The following is an 18,472-nucleotide window of genomic DNA, read 5'->3' as shown; positions in this document are numbered from 1 at the left end:
ACTCTTGTTAATAAAGGAGCTTGTATTTGCTCAACAAGGGAAACAGTCTTCTCCCATCTCACTTCAATTTCCCTGGACAGCTTACAACCACAGAACATGAACTCACACAACTTTCTCCCACTATAGTTGAGCAGATAACCTGCAATCCCAGGGGGGCACAGAGGTTTGGCTGGACCATTAGCTTCTGAATGACTGAGGTGCCCAAAACTATTTGCCCAGCATGAGGGGATAATACCCAGTACAGGAGTGCTTATGCAGTACTTACATCATACTTCTCACTTGCCCAGTCCAGCCAGTGCTCTCTCTTGGGGAACTCCTTGCTGCGATGCCGAAACCTGTTTTTGATGGCAAACTGAGGAGAGACAGAAATGTGCCTAATGGCATAACAAATATCTTTAAGTGCAATACTCCTTATCATTAAAGATGACACTCCTGTGTTCAGAGTTTTGAGTGCTAAAGGTGAATTACTTCTGTGAACTGCTCTAAGCTAGGAAAATAGTGCATTTAAGGTTTCATGGTGCATATCAAGTGGAGGGTGCACCTGAGATTGTGTGAACCAAGCAGCTCAGAGTAGTCTCAGTGTGGGTTTCAGAACTTGAGAACTTGCCTATTTCAGAGTTATGTACAACAACAACTAGAAGAATGTCATGTGCACAGGTTCAGAGCTGAGTGGCTGTAAGAGTATATTTCACTTTAAGAAGCTGCATGTTGTAGAAACTCATCATATCTTCATAGAATAGATCTGGTTGGAAGAGACCTCAAAGATCACCCAAGTCCAATGCTTGACCCAGTACTGAAGGATCGACACTAAACCATGTCCCCACACACCAGGTCCACAAGCTGCTGAACACTCCCAGAGATGGTGACTCCACCACTGCCCTGGGCAGACCATACCAATATTTGATAACCCTCTCAGTGAAGAATTATTTCCTAACATTTAGCCTAAATCTCCCCTGGTGCAGCTTGAAACTATTTCCTCTATAGTCTTGTCACTTGTCATCAAGGAGGAGAGGCTGGTCCCCTTCTGTCTCCAACCTCCCTTCAGGTAGTTGTAGAAAGCAATAAGATCTCCCTTCGGCCTCCTCCAGACTGAGGAACCCAAGCTCCCCTCAGATGCCCTTTATAGGCCACATACTTCAGGCCCTTCACCAGCCTTGTTGCCCTTCTCTGAACACGCTCCAGCACCTCAATATCCTTCCTGTAGTGAGAGGCCCAGAACTGAACAGAATACTCAAAGTATGACCTCACCAGTGCTGAGTACAGGGGGATGATCACCTGACTGTTTCTGCTGGCTGCAGAGTTTCTAATACAAGCCAAGATGCCACTGGCTTTCTTGGTCACCTGGGCACACTGCTGGCTCATATTCAGTCAACCAGTACCCCCAGGTCCCTCTCCAAGTTGCAGCTTCCCAGCCACAAATCCCCAAGTCTGTATCTTGACATGGGGTTATTGTAACCCAGGTGCAGGACCTGGCACTTGGTCTTGTTGAACATCATACAATTAGCCTTGGCCCATCAGTCTAAACTGTCCATGTCTCACTGTAAACCTTCCCTGCCCAAGCCACCCAGCTTGGTCACTTACAAATCTACTGAGGGTGCACTGAATCCCCTCATCTAGATCATTGATAAAGATATTCAAGAGGACAGGACCCCAGTCCCCCACATCATGATCACTAACCCTTTATATACTTAGGTATGTGTTTAGGTTGGAGAATTTGGTTTTGAGTTTTCTTTGTGCCCAGTGTTTGTTGTGTCAGCTTGTCAAATCAAAACACTTTTGGAGTTCTGATTTTTCACTTCCATTTCAGCCTTTTTTCATAAATGAGTTTCCATAACTGAAAAAAGAAAGAGTCCCCTAATCTCAAAATTGAGACCTGCAGTGCTACTCATGCAGATTTAGCTCACTTCCTTGCAGGCTTGCACTAACATAACTCTTTTGATCTCCCTAATACAGTCAGGATCAATATTCCTCTGCATTGTGAATTACATTCTTTAATAAGCAATACATTTTTGCTGACAAGATGTACTAGCAGCTCTGCTCTTGACTTGGGTCTTGACTCTTACTACAGGGCTGCATACAGGTGCACAGATGTGGAATGAATGATTCCCAGAAGTTAGGATAAAACCTTACACAGCACAGACATCTTACTTTGTTTCCTTTGTATATGAATTTACATTTACCCTAAAAAGGCAGACTGAGCCTGGAGGGGTCAATAAGAAACTTTCTTCATATCATGGCAGATTTCCAATCTAGGCAAGTTTACTGAACAGTCTTTGAAACTGCTGGTAGGGTTTATGGGAATAAAAACAGTACTTACTCCAATGCATTTAGAAACTTGAATGATTATATTTCCTTGAGGTTTAGCTTTCTTGTACAGTCCACTTCCAGCTATGAACACAACTACAATACACAAACAGAAACCAGTAACGACTCAGGACTAACTGAAAATACTGACAAATAATTTGGTGTGGAAACTCTAACAATAGAAGAGTTACATTGTGGGGGAATAAGCCTTCTAAGGAGTAATGAAATTGCCTGCTGGCATGCTAATGTACAGTGAAAAACAAAATAAATCTAATTCATGCCAGAAGATTTTTTTTCTATTTAAGACAAGGGATTAAATCTGTAAATTCATGGGTAAGCCCTCAGCAAGGTGTTAGCTTAATTGAGGGATGGTAAAGACAAGAGTCACTTGGGACCTCAACTCTGACCTTGCTGTACCAGACTGAAAAAGCTTTACAGGCTCCTTTGCAGGAGTCCAGGACACTCCAGTTCAAGCTACACTGAGACATGAGAGGCTCTGCCTGAAACATAGGTACTCAGCTCTCATTCCCAGGCCTTGCCCTCCCGCCTGCTTGGCAGGACACAGACAAAGCCCCACAGCTGCTGTCCACCCTGGGTTGAGTGTGCAGGCAAGATAGGATGGCTAGTAGCTGAAGGCCCTCTCTAGGTGGGCTCTTGCTCAGGACCACGAAGGACCAGAAACACAAGAGGTACTGTGATATATGCTGACACCCTCCAGTTTCTTGGTCTTTGTATTGCAGCAGAAAGACTCAGAGCAATTCACAGCACAGCTAGTAAAAAAGCAGGTGTTTGAAAAGCACTGACACACCAATATGGTACTTCTCCCATGTAGGAACAGTCCTGGACTACAGATAGTTTTCAACACCCACATTCTCAGTTGTCACTACATCCAAAAGACTTTATTTATGCACCCCAGTGTTTCAAGAAATACAGACAGTAAACTACATAATGTGGATAACTTAGTGATATTTGTGCCTCTTCCCCAGTCTCAGTCTCTCCCATGAAAGAGTGCTTAAGTCAAAAATCGCTGGAACAATCAGACATTCTTATTGTAAGGCACTTATAATCTAATTACATCTAAAACTGAAGCAACAAGATGGAAACAGTCCCACTTACTCAAGGAAACAACCATGAGGGCAGCAGGAACTCCAAAAGCTAGTGGATAGCATTGCTGCTTGCTGTGAATGCCACACTCTTGAGCTGAAATACAAAAGTAATATTAGACAGAAGTCCCAGTCAGGGCCACCAGGGCTTTCACACAGAGTTTGCTCTTTACATTAATTGTTAACTCAGAGGGATAAAAATAGCAATTAAAAAAAATCTCCTCTGCAGTATCCAACTTCATTATTGAGAAAGGAAATCCTGCCAGTTAAAAAAAAATATTCACAGAATGATTGAGTTTGGAAGGGACCTCTGAGGGTCATCTGGTCCACCCTTCCCACCACTCAAGCAGTGTTACCCTCATGTTGCCCAGGATCATGTCAGCATGACTTTTGAGCATCTCCAAGGACAGAGGCTCCACAACCTCCTCAGGCAACCTGTGCCAGTACTCAGTCACCTTCAGAGTAACAAAATGTTCGGGTGGAATCTTCCATATTTCAGTTTGTGCCCATTGCCTCTGGTCCTGGCACTAGGAGCCACTGAGAAGAGCTTGTCTCTGTCCTGTTTTCACCCTCCCTTCAGGTATTTATGTACAATGATGAGGTCTCTTGCTCCTTCTCTTCCCTAAGCTGAACAGTCCCAGCTCTCTCAGCCTTTCCTTATAGGAAATTTGCATGTAGCTTAACACAGAAGTGAGGAATCCTACTAGAACAGTCAGATGCATATTCTTGGTGAAAAAAACAACTACATTACAAAGTTCTGGGACAAGTTCATAAACAAAGAGGTAGGTAACATAAGTGTAACTTATTGAAAGTCTCAAATAGCACCGGGATGGGTGATAGGTTAGACTGGATAACCTTGGAAGTCTCTTCCAACCTGGTTGATTCTGTGATTTGGCTTTATAAAGTTTATGCATACTTCCTGAAATGGCACTCAGTGTGGACACAGCTAGTAACAGGAAAATGTAAAAAGTTAAACAAAATTACCTTTTTCACTACACTTCTGACATAAGAATTAGAGAGTTTGATTTGGAAAGAAAGTTTGCTTGCAGCTAACTAATGTCTTGATTTAGTTGTATTAGCCTTCTGATTATATTTCTACAGGCCATAATGGTATCACTTTCATCAGCTGATTTTGTCTGTTTTTCCAAGGTAGTTTTCACCCTGTATCAGCATAGGCTTAACTTGCACATTCTGTCTCACATATAGCTTCCATGATTTTGGGAAAGCACAGCATTTGCATGAAGCAAATTTCTGATGCACTGTAGAAGCATTTTTGAGTTATACCAGAATCATAGAATCAACCAGGTTGGAAGAGAACTCCAAGATCAGCCAGGCCAACCTAGCACCCAGCCCTATCCAGTCAACTAGACCATGGCACTAAGTGCCTCAGCCAGTCTTTTCTTGAACACCTCCAGGGACAGTGCCTCCACCACCTCCCTGGGCAGCCCATTCCAATGCCAATCACTCTCTCTGGCAACAACTTCCTCCTAACATCCAGCCTATACCTCTCCCAGCACAACTTGAGACTGTGTCCCCTTGTTCTATTGCTGGTTGCCTGGGAGAAGAGGCCACCCCCCACCTGGCTACAGCCTCCCTTCAGGTAGTTGTAGACAGCAATGAGGTCCCCCCTGAGCCTCCTCTTCTCCAGGCTAAACATCCCCAGCTCCCTCAGCCTACCCTCATAGGATTTGTGCTCCAGGCCCCTCACCAGCTTTGTTGCCCTTCTCTGGACACGTTCCAGCATCTCAACATCTCTCTTGAATTGAGGAGCCCAGAACTGGACACAGCACTCAAGGTGTGGCCTGACCAGTGTTGAGTACAGGGGCAGAATAACCTCCCTTGTCCTACTGGCCACACTGTTCCTGATGCAGGCCAGGATGCCATTGGCTCTCTTGGCCACCTGGGCACACTGCTGGCTCATCTTCAGCCTACTATTTATCAGTACCCCCAACTCACAGACTGTTTTCTTTCTTTTGAAGGAAAAGGAAACAAAACAAAAACCAGCACCAACCCAAACCAACAGACCAAAATCGACAACAGAACATCATCAACCAAAACCACCCAGCCTTCCTCAAATTCCTGCCAAGAACATTCACACAGCACCATGTGTGTAGGCTTACCATGAAAATCCACACACATATAGATTAGTTATTTTCTTTCTGTTTAGGATCACATTATGCATTATAAGCAGAAGAGGAAATAGCATTGTCCTTTAATGATATGGAAAACATGATTTACTTTGTCACATGGATAAAAGCATTCCCATGTGCATAGATGCTTCTGGAGTTTGCTTGAGCACACTTCAGATTAATTTCCACTTTACAGGCAAGAAGTCTGCCTCCCCTTTTTGTCTTTCCAGCAAACAGTACAACTCTTTCAGGTGGATGGTTTTGAACACAATGGGGCTCACATTTGTGCTTCTAAAGAATTACCCTGTGCATTAGGCATACAAGATGCTGGCTTTGACATGTCTCTTCAGATCTAGCCATTCTGACTCTAACAGCAATTCAGATCTCAAACTGGTTTATTTTTGTTTCTGACCTGTGAGGAGTTGGGTGACATGAAAATTGTTTATGAGACACCTCCTCAAGGTGTCAAAGAACAGATCATTCATTTAAGTCTAACTGGACTGCAATTCAATGCTCATCCTTTACTATTACCTATTATATAAAGAAATGCGTGGCCTTACCTCTGAGAATTGGAGTGACTATAGTAGATATGAGACTTCCAGCATTAATGGACAAATAAAAGATAGAGAAGAAACTAGATCTTTGTTTTTCCTACAGCAAAAATAAAAAGATGTTTAGAAAGGCTTAGCCAGAACCACACTGATCAGCCTAGACTGAACAACCAGCAGCTGTCTTGTTGCACAGTTCAAGATGAATAGTTATCTAGCTCCTTCTTTAGCTATTCAGGAAATGCTGCTGTAATCATAGAATGGTTTGGAAGGAACCTCTGGAGGTCATCTAGTCCAACCTCTCCTGCAGTAAGCAGGGGCATCCTCAACTAGGCCAGCGAGCCCAGTGCCACGTCAAACCTCACTTTGAATATCTCGAGGGATGGGGCCCCAGTCACCTTCCTGGACAACCTGTTCCAGAGTTCCACCATCCTCACAGTAAAGAACCTGTTCCTAACATCCAATACATCTAAATGCATATATTATAGTATTCAAACATACCTATTATTATAGTAGTCAAACATTAGTAAGAGTATCTGTATGATTTAAAGTTGGAAAGACATGATTACCTGCCCATCATCAAACTGATCTCCACCAAAGGCTGACACACAAGGTTTGATCCCACCAGTACCAAGTGCAATGAGGATCAAGCCAATCATGGATAGAGCACTGGAACAAAGCAGAAAAAAAAAATTCAAGTAGCACAAATTTAAGGTGTAAATTATCCTAACCTTTTCCAGGTTGAGAAAAACCTCCCACATGATCATCACAACATGGAAAAAAGCCATATACAAAACAACTTACATGTGCAAGCTTATATTATCAGGAGAACCATCCCTGTTTGCATCTGTCAGGTCACTTATGGAACTTACAGCCATGACTCCTTGTCCAAGTGCATACACAACAGACAAGGAGACAATAGTTCTGTTAAAGAAAGGAGGTAAATGTTTAGGTATGTTAACACATTTGTACACATACATACATACACACACAGGTAATGCAGAATTTTGCTAATTTCAAAACTTGCATAGCACAAAAAAGCTGGGGAGGGACTTTTTAGACTATCAGGGAGTGACAAGACTAGGGGGAATGGAGCAAAGCTGGAGGTGGGTAGGTTCAGGCTGGATGTGAGGAGGAAGTTCTTCACCATGAGGGTGGTGAGAGCCTGGAATGGGTTGCTCAGGGAGGTGGTTGAGGCCCCATCCCTGGAGCTGTTTAAGGCCAGGCTGGATGAGGCTGTGGCCAACCTATCTAGGATAGGGTGGCCCTGGCCATGGCAGGGGGGTTGGAACTAGACGATGCTTGTGGTCCCTTCCAACCCTGACTGATTTTATGATCAAGAAACATAATTAACAGATACAACAAGTTTTAGACTGGACTTAGCTACTGTTAAAAAAACATCCTTGTAGTTCCATCACAGTAATTCTCTTCCATTTTTTACATTATTATTTTGGTTTTCCTTGTTTAATCAAGCAAGGTCTGATGACAAATGACTTCTGTAGACACCACTGGATCACAAGAGATATTTAAGCACCTCTAGGGGTTGCTATTTTAATAATCAATTAAAAAATGGCATTGTCATATTTCACATGGAATATTAAACACTGAAGCAGCAATTTGCACTGATTAGTATTGTTTAAGCATTTTTTAGATAAGTATTTTAGATCTAATAAATTTTAAAAAACCCCACTACTTTAAACATGGTAACTCCCACAAAATAAAGTTGTCATCCACAACTCTATTGCCCTAATCTCTCAGCTGTAACTGTACCAACATCTTTGAACTCAAAGCAGAGTGAGAACAGGGTTGAAGAACACTGTCTGCAGGGTTTCAGCTTACATGCCTAAGAAGGTAATACTACAGAATCATCAGCCCCCATCCTTTATGCCTTCAGGGTCTACTCCTCTTTCTCACACAGAAGAACATACTCCATCTTAACTTTGTTGGCAGTGAAGTACATGACTAGATTATAGTCTTTGGTTGGGAAGCCTATTCAATAGATAGAGAGTCAGGTCTTTGGTTTGGAGGAGAAGCAGAAGAAATTAAATGCAATTATGTGAAATTATTTAAAACTCTAGTTTGCAGGAGAAGCAGCCACAAACCCCAAACCTTTGAAAGGAAGCCAAGACTTAAGGATGTAGACATGCTGGAGTGTGTTCAGAGAACAGCCACAAGGATGCTCAGAGGGATGGTGCACCTTTGCTATGAGGACAGACTGAAAGAGTTGGGGCTGTTCAGTCTGGAGAAGAGGAAGCTCCAAGGTGACCTTATTGTGGCCTTCCAGTATCTGAAGGGGCCTACAAAAAAGCTGGGGAGAGACTTTTTAGGATATCAGGAAGTGACAGGACTAGGGGGAATGGAGCAAAGCTGGAGGTGGGGAGGTTCAGACTGGACGTGGGGAGGAAGTTGTTGAGCATGAGAGTGGTGAGAGGCTGGCATGGGTTGCCCAAGGAGGTGGTTGAGGCCCCATCCCTGGACGTGTTTAAGGCCAGGCTGGACCAACCCCCACCTGGCTACAGCCTCCCTTCAGGTAGTTGTAGACAGCAATGAGGTCCCCCCTGAGCCTCCTCTTCTCCAGGCTAAACAACCCCAGCTCCCTCAGCCTCTCCTCATAGGCTTTGTGTTCCAGGCCCCTGTGCTAGTTTGAAGCAGGCTAGAATGTTTTGGTGAGAGAAAGCAGATAATTTAGCTGTGAAAAGGAAAACAATTGTGATGTCAACTTCTCTCACAGTTTCACTGAGAAGTATGGGAACAAGAAAGTAAACATTAGATAACATTTGCCATTTTCTCACTCTGCTTCTGGCTTTAGACGAAGCTACATCTCCTTAACCTCACTGCCACTAACCTTGCTCCTTAACCTCTTGGCTGCACCTCTATTCTTTCTCAGGATTGGGGTAAGGTTGAGAGGGGCAGGGGGAGGTGTTGGGGTGGTTTGAGAGCCCCTCCTGGGGACTCAGGTTTCTGGGAGGGGAGTTGTGCTTCTGTATTACTTTTACCTTGTATATTTCTGTCTATAACTGTATATACTGTAAATATCTGCTTGTATATTGTGCTAGCTGTAAATAAATAACTTTGTTTATATTCCCAGAGTCCGTCTGAGTTAGCTGGGACATTTCTAAAGTGTGGGGGGGCGGGGTAACAGCCAAACCACCACAGCCCCTCAGCAGCTTCATCACCCTTCTCTGGACACGTTCCAGCACCTCAACATCTCTCTTGAATTGAGGAGCCCAGAACTGGACACAGCACTCAAGGTGTGGCCTGAGCAGTACTGAGTACAGGGGCAGAATAACCTCCCTTGTCGTACTGGCCACACTGTTCCTGATACATGCCAGGATGCCAATGGCTCTCTTGGCCACCTGGGCACACTGCTGCCTCATCTTCAGCTACTCTCTACCAGTACCCCCAGGTCCCTTTCTTCCTGGATACTCTCCAGCCACTCTGTCCCCAGCCTGTAGCACTGCTCGGGGTTGTTGTGGTCCAAGTGCAGAACCCTGCACTTGGCCTTGTTAAATCTCATCCCATTGGCCTCTGCCCACCCATCCAGCCTGTCCAGGTCCCTCTGCAGGGCTCTCCTACCCTCCAACAGCTCCACACCTGCTCCTAGCTTGGTGTCATCTGCAAACTTACTCGTGCTGGATTCAATCCCCTCTGGTCCAGATGATCAATAAAGACATTGAACAGGACTGGACCCAGGACTGGTCCTTTGGGTACACCACTTGTGACTGTCTGCCAACTGGATGTGCCATCACTCACCACCACTCTCTAGGCCCAGCCTTCCAGCCAGTTCTTGACCCATATCAGAGCAAATCTGTCTAAGATACACCAACTCTGAAGCTGCTGCTCAGAGCTGCTGCTTTAGGTGCTGGTTTAAATGACCTTACTAATCTCCGGTGAGCTTTCATGATTTTTGGTTGTTGCTTAAAGAAGAAGCACTCACAGAAACTTTCCCAGCCAAGAGTCAGCGATGATTGCTCCGAGGATCGGTGTCAAGTAGCACAAAGCCACAAAGGTGTGGTAGATGGACGTAGACAAGTTGTCATCCCATCGGAGGAAATATTTGAAATACAAAACAAGCACCGCTGCAGGAAGAACAGGCCAAGTTACCAACCAGGGTCAGGGCTGAGTAGGTAATCATCAGCACGAGGAGACACAGGACATTGGACGTACCTCGCATGCCATAGTAGGAAAACCGCTCACAGAACTCATTGATGACGATGAAGAAGATGCTCACAGGGTAGCCAAAGCAGCTTGGCTGCAGCAAGAGACAGACAGTGTGAGCTCAGCCATGCAGCATAGACTAACATCACTCACTGTCACCAAGTTTATGCGACCTCAGTACAGACTCAGTAGAATCATAGAATCAACCAGGTTGGAAGAGACCTCCAAGATCATCCAGTCCAACCTAGCACCCAGCACTAGCTAGTCAACTAGACTATGGCACTAAGTGCCTCATCCAGTCTTTTCCTGAACACCTCCAGGTGACTCCACCACCTCCCTGGGCAGACCATTCCAATGCCAATCACTCTCTCTGGCAAGAACTTCCTCCTAACATCCAGCCTAGACCTCCCCCATCACAACTGGAAACTGTGTCCCCTTGTTCTGTTGCTGGTTGCCTGGGAGAGGAGACCAACCCCACCTAGCTACAGCTTCCCTTCAAGTAGATGTCGACAGGGTTCAAGAGACCAACATTTCATCCACCTTGGCCAACATTTCAAGAACATGGTCAACAAAGGAAGTGCAGAATGCCTTTGCACTTTTGTCTTGTACATTCATTTGCCCTAACTCACACACATTTCTACAGCAAGAGTGCAATCAGTGAAGTCTTCTGCTTGTTAGCACTATGTCTCACTTGGACCTACAGTGCAGAAGCAGGTGAGTACCCAAGAGTTAGAAGGCTGCAAGGGCTTCTGTGGAACAACACTGATTTACTTGAGCCAAGAGAAAATTCTTATTTCCCCTCTTGGACCCCAGTGATCTACAGACTCTACATCTGCCCTTTGCAAGAGTCCCTTTAGTAATGTTGTATTTGACTTTCAAACATTGTCCTAGTCACATTTGAAGTCTTCAGCATCTAACCCTTAAAAAAAAATTGGTTGGTATCCAAAAGTATGCAAAAAAGCCAAATGTTCCTGAAAGAAACTAAAATCAAAATTCAAACCAAACATAAAACTCACTATGCTGAGCTCTCATAGAACATCACAGTTAGAAGCCTGGGGCTGTTTTAAATTCCTCCAACTGTGACAGACATAAGCATTTTACTTAAATCATAGAATCAACCAGGTTGGGAGAGACCTTCAAGATCAGCCAGTCCAACCTAGCACCCAGCCCTATCCAGTCATCTAGACCATGGCACTAAGTGCCTCAGCCAGGCTTTGCTTGAAGACCCCCAGGGACGGTGCCTCCACCACTTCCCTGGGTAGCCCATTCCAATGCCAATCACTCTCTTTGGCAAGAACTTCCTTCTAACATCCAGCCTATACTTCCCCCACCACAACTTGAGACTGTGTCCCCTTGTTCTATTGCTGGTTGCCTAGGAGAAGAGACCAACCCCCACCTGGCTAAAACCTCCCTTCAGGTGTCTCAAAAAGTCTCCCTGTCCTTAGAAATAATGTGCTTGATGGAGAAAGCTTTATTTCCTCAGACTTGTTAGCAGAACTGACTTTCCTCCCAACCTAAAATGGCATGGTATGAACTGTTGGATTTACTGTCCCTTCACCTGCTGCAGTAGGCATCTCCACAGTCACTGCCAGGCAGCTTGTGACATGGCTCTTGCCTCTTGAGATAGCATGCGGGGAAGGGGTGAGAGAACAGGCATTAGTCATGTACAAATCTAGCACGGTCAGTAGGATTGGCAATTTAATTTCTGATCACACTACTTTTCTTGGTGGATAAACTACAATTTCTATTAAAATTACTAGGAATGCAAAAGAACAGTCCTCCCTTTTTACAGGTTTAGTTCTGCAAGTTGCAAAAATCAGAGTTTTAATATGCCTCAGAAGATCACTGAGTTTTGAAACAGACAAGAAAAGAATGGCATGCTTTGTCTTTGAGTTGTGAAGGTTTAGGGTTCAAACCAAGCCAAATTAAAAAGAAATTCTCCCAGGCAACCAGCAATAGAACAAGGGGACACAGTCTCAAGTTGTGCTGGGGGAGGTCTAGGCTGGATGTTAGGAGGAAGTTTTTCCCAGAGAGAGTGATTGCCATTGGAATGGGCTGCCCAGGGAGGTGGTGGAGGCACCGTCCCTGGAGGTGTTCAGGAAAAGCCTGGATGAGGCACTTAGTGCCATGGTCTAGTTGACTGGCTAGGGCTAGGTGCTAGGTTGGTCTGGCTGATCTTGGAGGTCTCTTCCAAACTGGTTGATTCTATGATTATATGGGGGAAAAAAAAAAGAGTGACTTTTGTAGATCAAAAAGAAATTTCTTGTCTGAGATGAGTAAACCTGAGAGCCCATATCCCCAGCAAAGCCTCAGGCCAGAGCCTTAATGAATAACAGCAATGCACGAGATTGTGTGCTACAATAAACTTTAGGTGAATGTTGAAAGATAAATGAAAATGAGTGGCATGAGTATTGCTGACTTTGACTCAATCATGAGGATGTCCATGCAGCCTGAACAGCATTGATCTTTGTTATCAGCTGAACCAATTATATAGAGCACATATCACATACGGGTTAATAAGCAGGCTTCACCAAAAGAAACCGACTACAGCTGAGGTGAACACCAAGTAGGATTTATTTAGCTTTAGAGCAACCAAAATTAGAGTCCTAAACAGAAACTTGGTGGATGGGAAGGTCACCATGAGCCAGCAGTGTGCACTTGCAGCCCAGAAGGCCAACCAGAGCCTGGGCTGCATCAGAACAAGTGTGGCCAGCAGGGTGAGGGAGGTGATTCTCCCCCTCTACTCTGCTCTGGTGAGACCCCACCTGGAGTACTGCATTCAGTTCTGGAGCCCCCATTACAAGAGGGATGTGGACATGCTGGACCCTGTCTAGAGAAGGGCCACAAGGATGATCAGAGGGCTGGAGCAGCTCTGCTGCGAGGACAGACTGAGAGTTGGGGCTGTTCAGTCTGCAGAAGAGGAGGCTCTGAGGTAACCTTATTGTGGCTTTCCAGTATCTGAAGGGGGCCTACAAAAAAGCTGGGGAGGGACTTTTTAGGATATCAGGAAGTGACAGGACTAGGGAGAATGGAGCAAAGCTGGAGATGGGGAGATTCAGACTGGAGATGAGGAGGAAGCTGTTCAGCATGAGAGTGGTGAGAGGCTGGACTGGATTGCTCAGGTAGGTGGTTGAGGCCCCATGGCTGGAGGTGTTTAAGGCCAGGCTGGATGAGGCTGTGGCCAGCCTGATGTAGGGTAGGGTGTCCCTGCCCATGGCAGGGGGGTTTGGAACTAGATGATGCTTGTAGTCCCTTCCAACCCTGACTGATTCTATGATTCACCATTCTTGATTTAACCCATCCTCCATGGGCAGAAAGAGGTGCATCACAAGACCACCATCCACATCTATCCCCATATTAAAAAAATCACTTGAAAGTGCCCACTTCCCTCAGCTGAAGACAGCAAGAGCTCTAGATGACTAGCCTCAAGTTGGACAGTTTCTGGTGGACTGGAGTTCTTCATACAGAAGATTGTTACCCAGCCTTGTCCATGCACTATCCCCCTAATGTTCACACTCCCAAGGAGACAGGTGGAGAACAACCTCGTGAAGATTCTCCAGACTTTAACAATCACAGTTGTTTAGTCTGGAGAAGAGGAGGCTGAGAGGGGACCTTATTGCTCTCTGCAATTACCTAAAAGGAGGCTGTAGTGAGGCTGGAGCTGGTCTCTTCTCCTGAATTACTAATGATAGAACAAGAGTAAATGGCCTCAAGTTGCATCAGGGGAGGTTTAGGTTGGATGTTCAGAGGAAGTTCTTTACTGAGTGGGTGGTCAGGCACTGGAACAGGCTGCCCAGGGAGGTGGTGGAGTCACCATCCCTGGAGGTGTTTCAAAAAAGATTGGATGTGGCACTTGAGGCTATGGTCTAGTGATGAAGGATGCTGGGATGAAGGCTGGACTGGATGACCCTGGTGGTCCTTTCCAACCACAGTGATTCGATGTTGTGCTGAGGGCGTTGGTTTAGTCAAGGACCTGTCAGTGTGAAACTAATGATTGGACTCAATGATCTTGAAGGTCTTTTCCAATCTAAGAAATTCTGTGATTCTGTGAAGATTTGGTTGTTAGGTTAGGCCATAATCCACACTGCACTATGGGTTATACCAAATTATACAGGCAGAAACCAATCTGGGGAGGAAATAACATCCCTGTCCAAAGGAAAGCAGAGCCTTACACACATCTGGCCTACCAACAGATCAAAAAATGGGGCAGGGAAGTTCTGGGCTAGGGGCTGGTGGCATCTATCCCCAGGAGACATTCACAAAATCTCACTAATTTTGTTTCTTTTTGTTTTTACCTTCTTGGTTTCCATAAACCTCCTCAGCGTTATGCCATCACATCACCCAACAGATTATCACTTAAAGGGATGTTACATATTGAACTAGGAAGGTGGCAAGCTTCCACCAAGGTTGCATTTCTTTAAGCCATTGGCATCTATGTAGGTAGAGCTTTTATTGGTTACCACTGCACTTCTGACAATCTGCATGTCACAGCTGTGGCTTTCCATGTAAAGGGGCACTCAGGAGAAAGCTACAGGGCATTTCCCAAGGCAGCTGACCTACTTCTGTTTATCCAAGATGCTACACAGAAAAGAACTTGTATTTATGCCTCGGTAATATCACACAGCATTATTAGGATTGGAAGAGACCTCACAGATCATCAAGTCCAACCCTTTACCACAGAGCTCAAGGCTAGACCATGGCACCAAGTGCCACGTCCAATCCTGCCTTGAACAGCCCCAGGGACGGTGACTCCACCACCTCCCCAGGCAGCCCATTCCAGTGCCCAATGACTCTCTCAGTGAAGAACTTTCTCCTCACCTCCAGCCTAAATCTCCCCTGGAGTAGTTTGAGGCTGTGTCCTCTCGTTCTGGAGCTGGCCACCTGAGAGAAGAGAGCAACCTCCTCCTGGCCACAACCACCCCTCAGGTAGTTGTAGACAGCAATAAGGTCACCCCTGAGCCTCCTCTTCTCCAGGCTAAACAATCCCAGCTCCCTCAGCCTCTCCTCGTATGGCTGTGCTCAAGGCCTCTCCCCAGCCTCGTCGCCCTGCTCTGGACACGCTCAAGCATCTCAATGTCCCTCCTAAACTGGGGGGCCCAGAACTGAACACAGTACTCAAGGTGTGGTCTAACCAGTGCAGAGTACAGGAGCAGAATGACCTGCCTGAATATTTTAAATTATATTGATTCCTCAATGTTTCTTTTATTCCTTCTGCACTGGGTGTTCCCCCTTTGCGGTACACCGCAGTTACACAGAGTTTGGCATCTGTTGCTCCTCAGGACACAAACGCAGGGCCAGGCTATTTCCCAAACACACATCTCACCCAATGTGGTAAAAATACTCCTCCTCTTGCATGGTGAGACAGTTGTACTCGTCTCATCACTGCCTATATGGACTGCAAACCATATGACCTGTGCTGTTCTTGTTTTGCACTATAGAATCAGTTAGGGTTGGAAGGGGTGACAAAGATCATCTAGTTCCAACCCTCCTGCCATGGGCAGGGACACCCTACCCTAGATCAGGCTTAAAACTCTGCTGCATCATGCATGCACTTGCACACAGATTTAGAGAAACAGCTCCTCTCGTGGTTCTCATTGACCAGGAAGCACGTGGATCCACCACTGAAGAGGTAACCTAGAGGTCACATTTTATATTGCTTTCTATAACCTCCTATCCTGGGCATACCAGGACTGATCTGACACCACCCTGCTGCACAACTTTGACTTTGGCTGCTGAGAAAGCTACTAAGCTGTTAGAAAGCTGTGGGGAAAGCCTATAGAGTAAAACCTTGTCAGATAAAGAAAGCAAAGGTAGAGATAGGGTTGTTGAGACAGGTGTCATTAACAGTTCAAAGATTCAAGAGGAAGAATGAACACCAAAAGGTAAGAGTCCTGAGGGAGAGTCACTGAATGATGACAACACAGCCACACAAAGGATGGGCTCCAGGGACACTGCTCAGTTAGCAAAGGCTCTTCAGACATTTTATCTGGGTGATGAGAACAGTAGAATCAATCATAGAATCAACCAGGTTGGGAGAGACCTCCAAGATCAGCCAGTCCAACCTAGCACCCAGCCCTAGCCAGTCAACCAGACCATGGCACTAAGTGCCTCAGCCAGGCTTTCCTTGAACACCCCCAGGGATGGTGACTCCACCACCTCCCCGGGCAGCCCATTCCAATGCCAATCACTCTCTCTGGCAAGAACTTCCTCCTAACATCCAGCCTAGACTTCCCCTGGCACAACTTGAGACTGTGTCCCCTTGTTCTGTTGTTGGTTGCCTGGGAGAAGAGACCACCCCCCACCTGGCTACAATGTCCCTTCAGGTAGTTGTAGACGGCAATGAGGTCACCCCTGAGCCTCCTCTTCTCCAGGCTAAACAACCCCAGCTCCCTCAGCCTCTCCTCACAGGTCTGTGTTCCAGGCCTCTCACCAGCTTTGTTGCCCTTCTCTGGACACGTTCCAGTATCTCAACATCTCTCTCGAATTGAAGAGCTCAGAACTGGACACAGTACTCAAGGTGTGTCCTGACCAGTGTTGCATACAGGAGAAGAATGACCTCCCTTGTCCTACTGGCCACACTGTTCCTGATAGAACTTAGTAGGGATTTAACAAGCTCCCAGAGTGCTCTGTGTGTGTTGGCCAATAACTTATTATTTCATATCTTGTAGTATGATTATTGGATGATTTTTCCTTTGTGTGCACTGAAGTTACCCAAACAACACAACCCAAAGAGAGTCAGTACACTAAATTTATAAAACATACAATACTTACTGACTTCCTCTTACTCGTACTTGTTACAGCTGTGGAGGGAAAATAAACATAAGTTACTGGAAACTACTAACTAATATTTTTTCTTTAAAACTACCTGAAGACATGGGAAAAAATAACCTCAAAACAATACTGGTTTGTGTTTCATGATTTGTTTAGGGTAGGTGAATTTTCAGCTTGTTACATATTCGATTTGTCAAATGGTGCAAGAAAGAACTTCAGTTGATAACTTTATTTCCCCTAGGATATGCATAAACTCACATGCACTTGTAGGGGAAGAAAAAAACATCAACATGAAAAAAAAATGAGATAAATCATCCCATCCTACTATGGTTGCTTACTACACATCATTTGACGTGGTGGTAGATCCCTCTCCCACTCACAGAAGGTGAATCTTGTTTCGATTCACTCTCAGGGATGCTACCTTAAAAGCAAGTCAGGAGTAAGGAACAGATTCATGATTATCTGTCAGAGGTGGATGTCAAGTCCTGAAAAGGGACAGACTTCCTATGGCTCACATTTAAGGAGGACTGAATACATGGCCCAGTGGAGTGATCCATGTTAGCAGGTATTCCCACAGCCTGGAGATTAAACTAGGAACCCCTGGAAAGGCAGAAGAGATCCCATTGAGGTCAGCAAAAGCAGACAGCTGCTTGCAGGCCTGAAGTAATGTCCAGATGCTCAGAGCAGGTCTGCTATCCCTGGCAGTCCTCCAAGCAGAGTACTGCAGGACTAGCTTGGCTCAGAGGACAGACTTGAAGCTTGAGCTTGCTCTGTTTCAGATAAAGGCCCTATGCCCCCTTAACAGATGTCAGCATTTCCTATAAAACCTCATGAGCAACTTCACTATCACCAAGATAAGACAGAGTACAAGATTTGAACTTTGAAATCCATGTTTGCAATTTAAATGTGTCCATAATATACCTCTAAGAAAAATCTGCTTGCCAAGATCATTTAGGCCACAGTTCATTTCACAACAGATGAAAATAGCTGGCAGCAATACTACAGTGCTTGACAAAGTTAAGTTACTTTGTTGATTATTAGAAGAAATTCATTCCTTTCTTCACTGCCATGCACCTTCACAACAGAGACAATAGTATTATTCAGGTAATTCAGTAGTTTGTTTACACAGAAAACAGGTAACATCCAGAAAGTGGTAACACACCTAAAGTACATGCAGATACCAGAGTCATTAAAATGAATGATGATGTCCCTTACATAACTCAAGTGAACAGATATACTGAAGGATACCAAGGAATTAGCAATAGACTGTCTTCATTGTTCCTTGATTACTTCAACTTGTTGGCCTTTCCAGCATATATGCAGCACGCTGCCAGTTTTCCTTAACACTGGGAGCAGTTTCAGTACCTCACTGCTGTTAGTTGAGCCTTGAGGGAAAAAAAATTAAGGAACTTGTAGTGGGTTGATTGGGCTTTTTGTTGTTGCTTCTTCTGTTGAGGTT

At 45.1% G+C, this 18,472-nt stretch overlaps 1 protein-coding gene across 2 annotated transcripts in view; it reads right to left on the bottom strand.

The window, feature by feature from the left end:
• The window catches only part of SLC15A1 (solute carrier family 15 member 1), a 36,907-nt gene that overhangs the window by 16,381 nt on the left and 2,054 nt on the right, over positions 1-18,472 (bottom strand). The window contains exons 2-10 of one of the 2 annotated variants that reach the window (XM_064143852.1): positions 17,014-17,042; positions 10,252-10,336; positions 10,022-10,163; positions 6,889-7,008; positions 6,654-6,753; positions 6,097-6,187; positions 3,421-3,504; positions 2,318-2,400; positions 266-352 (exon numbers count right to left, since the gene is read on the bottom strand). In XM_064143852.1, the coding sequence (XP_063999922.1) occupies positions 266-352; positions 2,318-2,400; positions 3,421-3,504; positions 6,097-6,187; positions 6,654-6,753; positions 6,889-7,008; positions 10,022-10,163; positions 10,252-10,336; positions 17,014-17,042 (821 nt within the window). Of the gene's footprint in view, positions 1-265; positions 353-2,317; positions 2,401-3,420; positions 3,505-6,096; positions 6,188-6,653; positions 6,754-6,888; positions 7,009-10,021; positions 10,164-10,251; positions 10,337-17,013; positions 17,043-18,472 lie in introns of those variants that run through there. The other variant, XM_064143851.1, reaches the window with a different exon arrangement.

This window comes from Pogoniulus pusillus, chromosome 5 (assembly GCF_015220805.1).
Source record: "Pogoniulus pusillus isolate bPogPus1 chromosome 5, bPogPus1.pri, whole genome shotgun sequence".
NCBI classification, from domain to species: Eukaryota; Metazoa; Chordata; class Aves; order Piciformes; family Lybiidae; genus Pogoniulus; species Pogoniulus pusillus.
The sequence above is the reverse complement of the archived record's forward strand: the minus strand, read 5'-3'. Positions and strand labels throughout refer to the sequence as shown.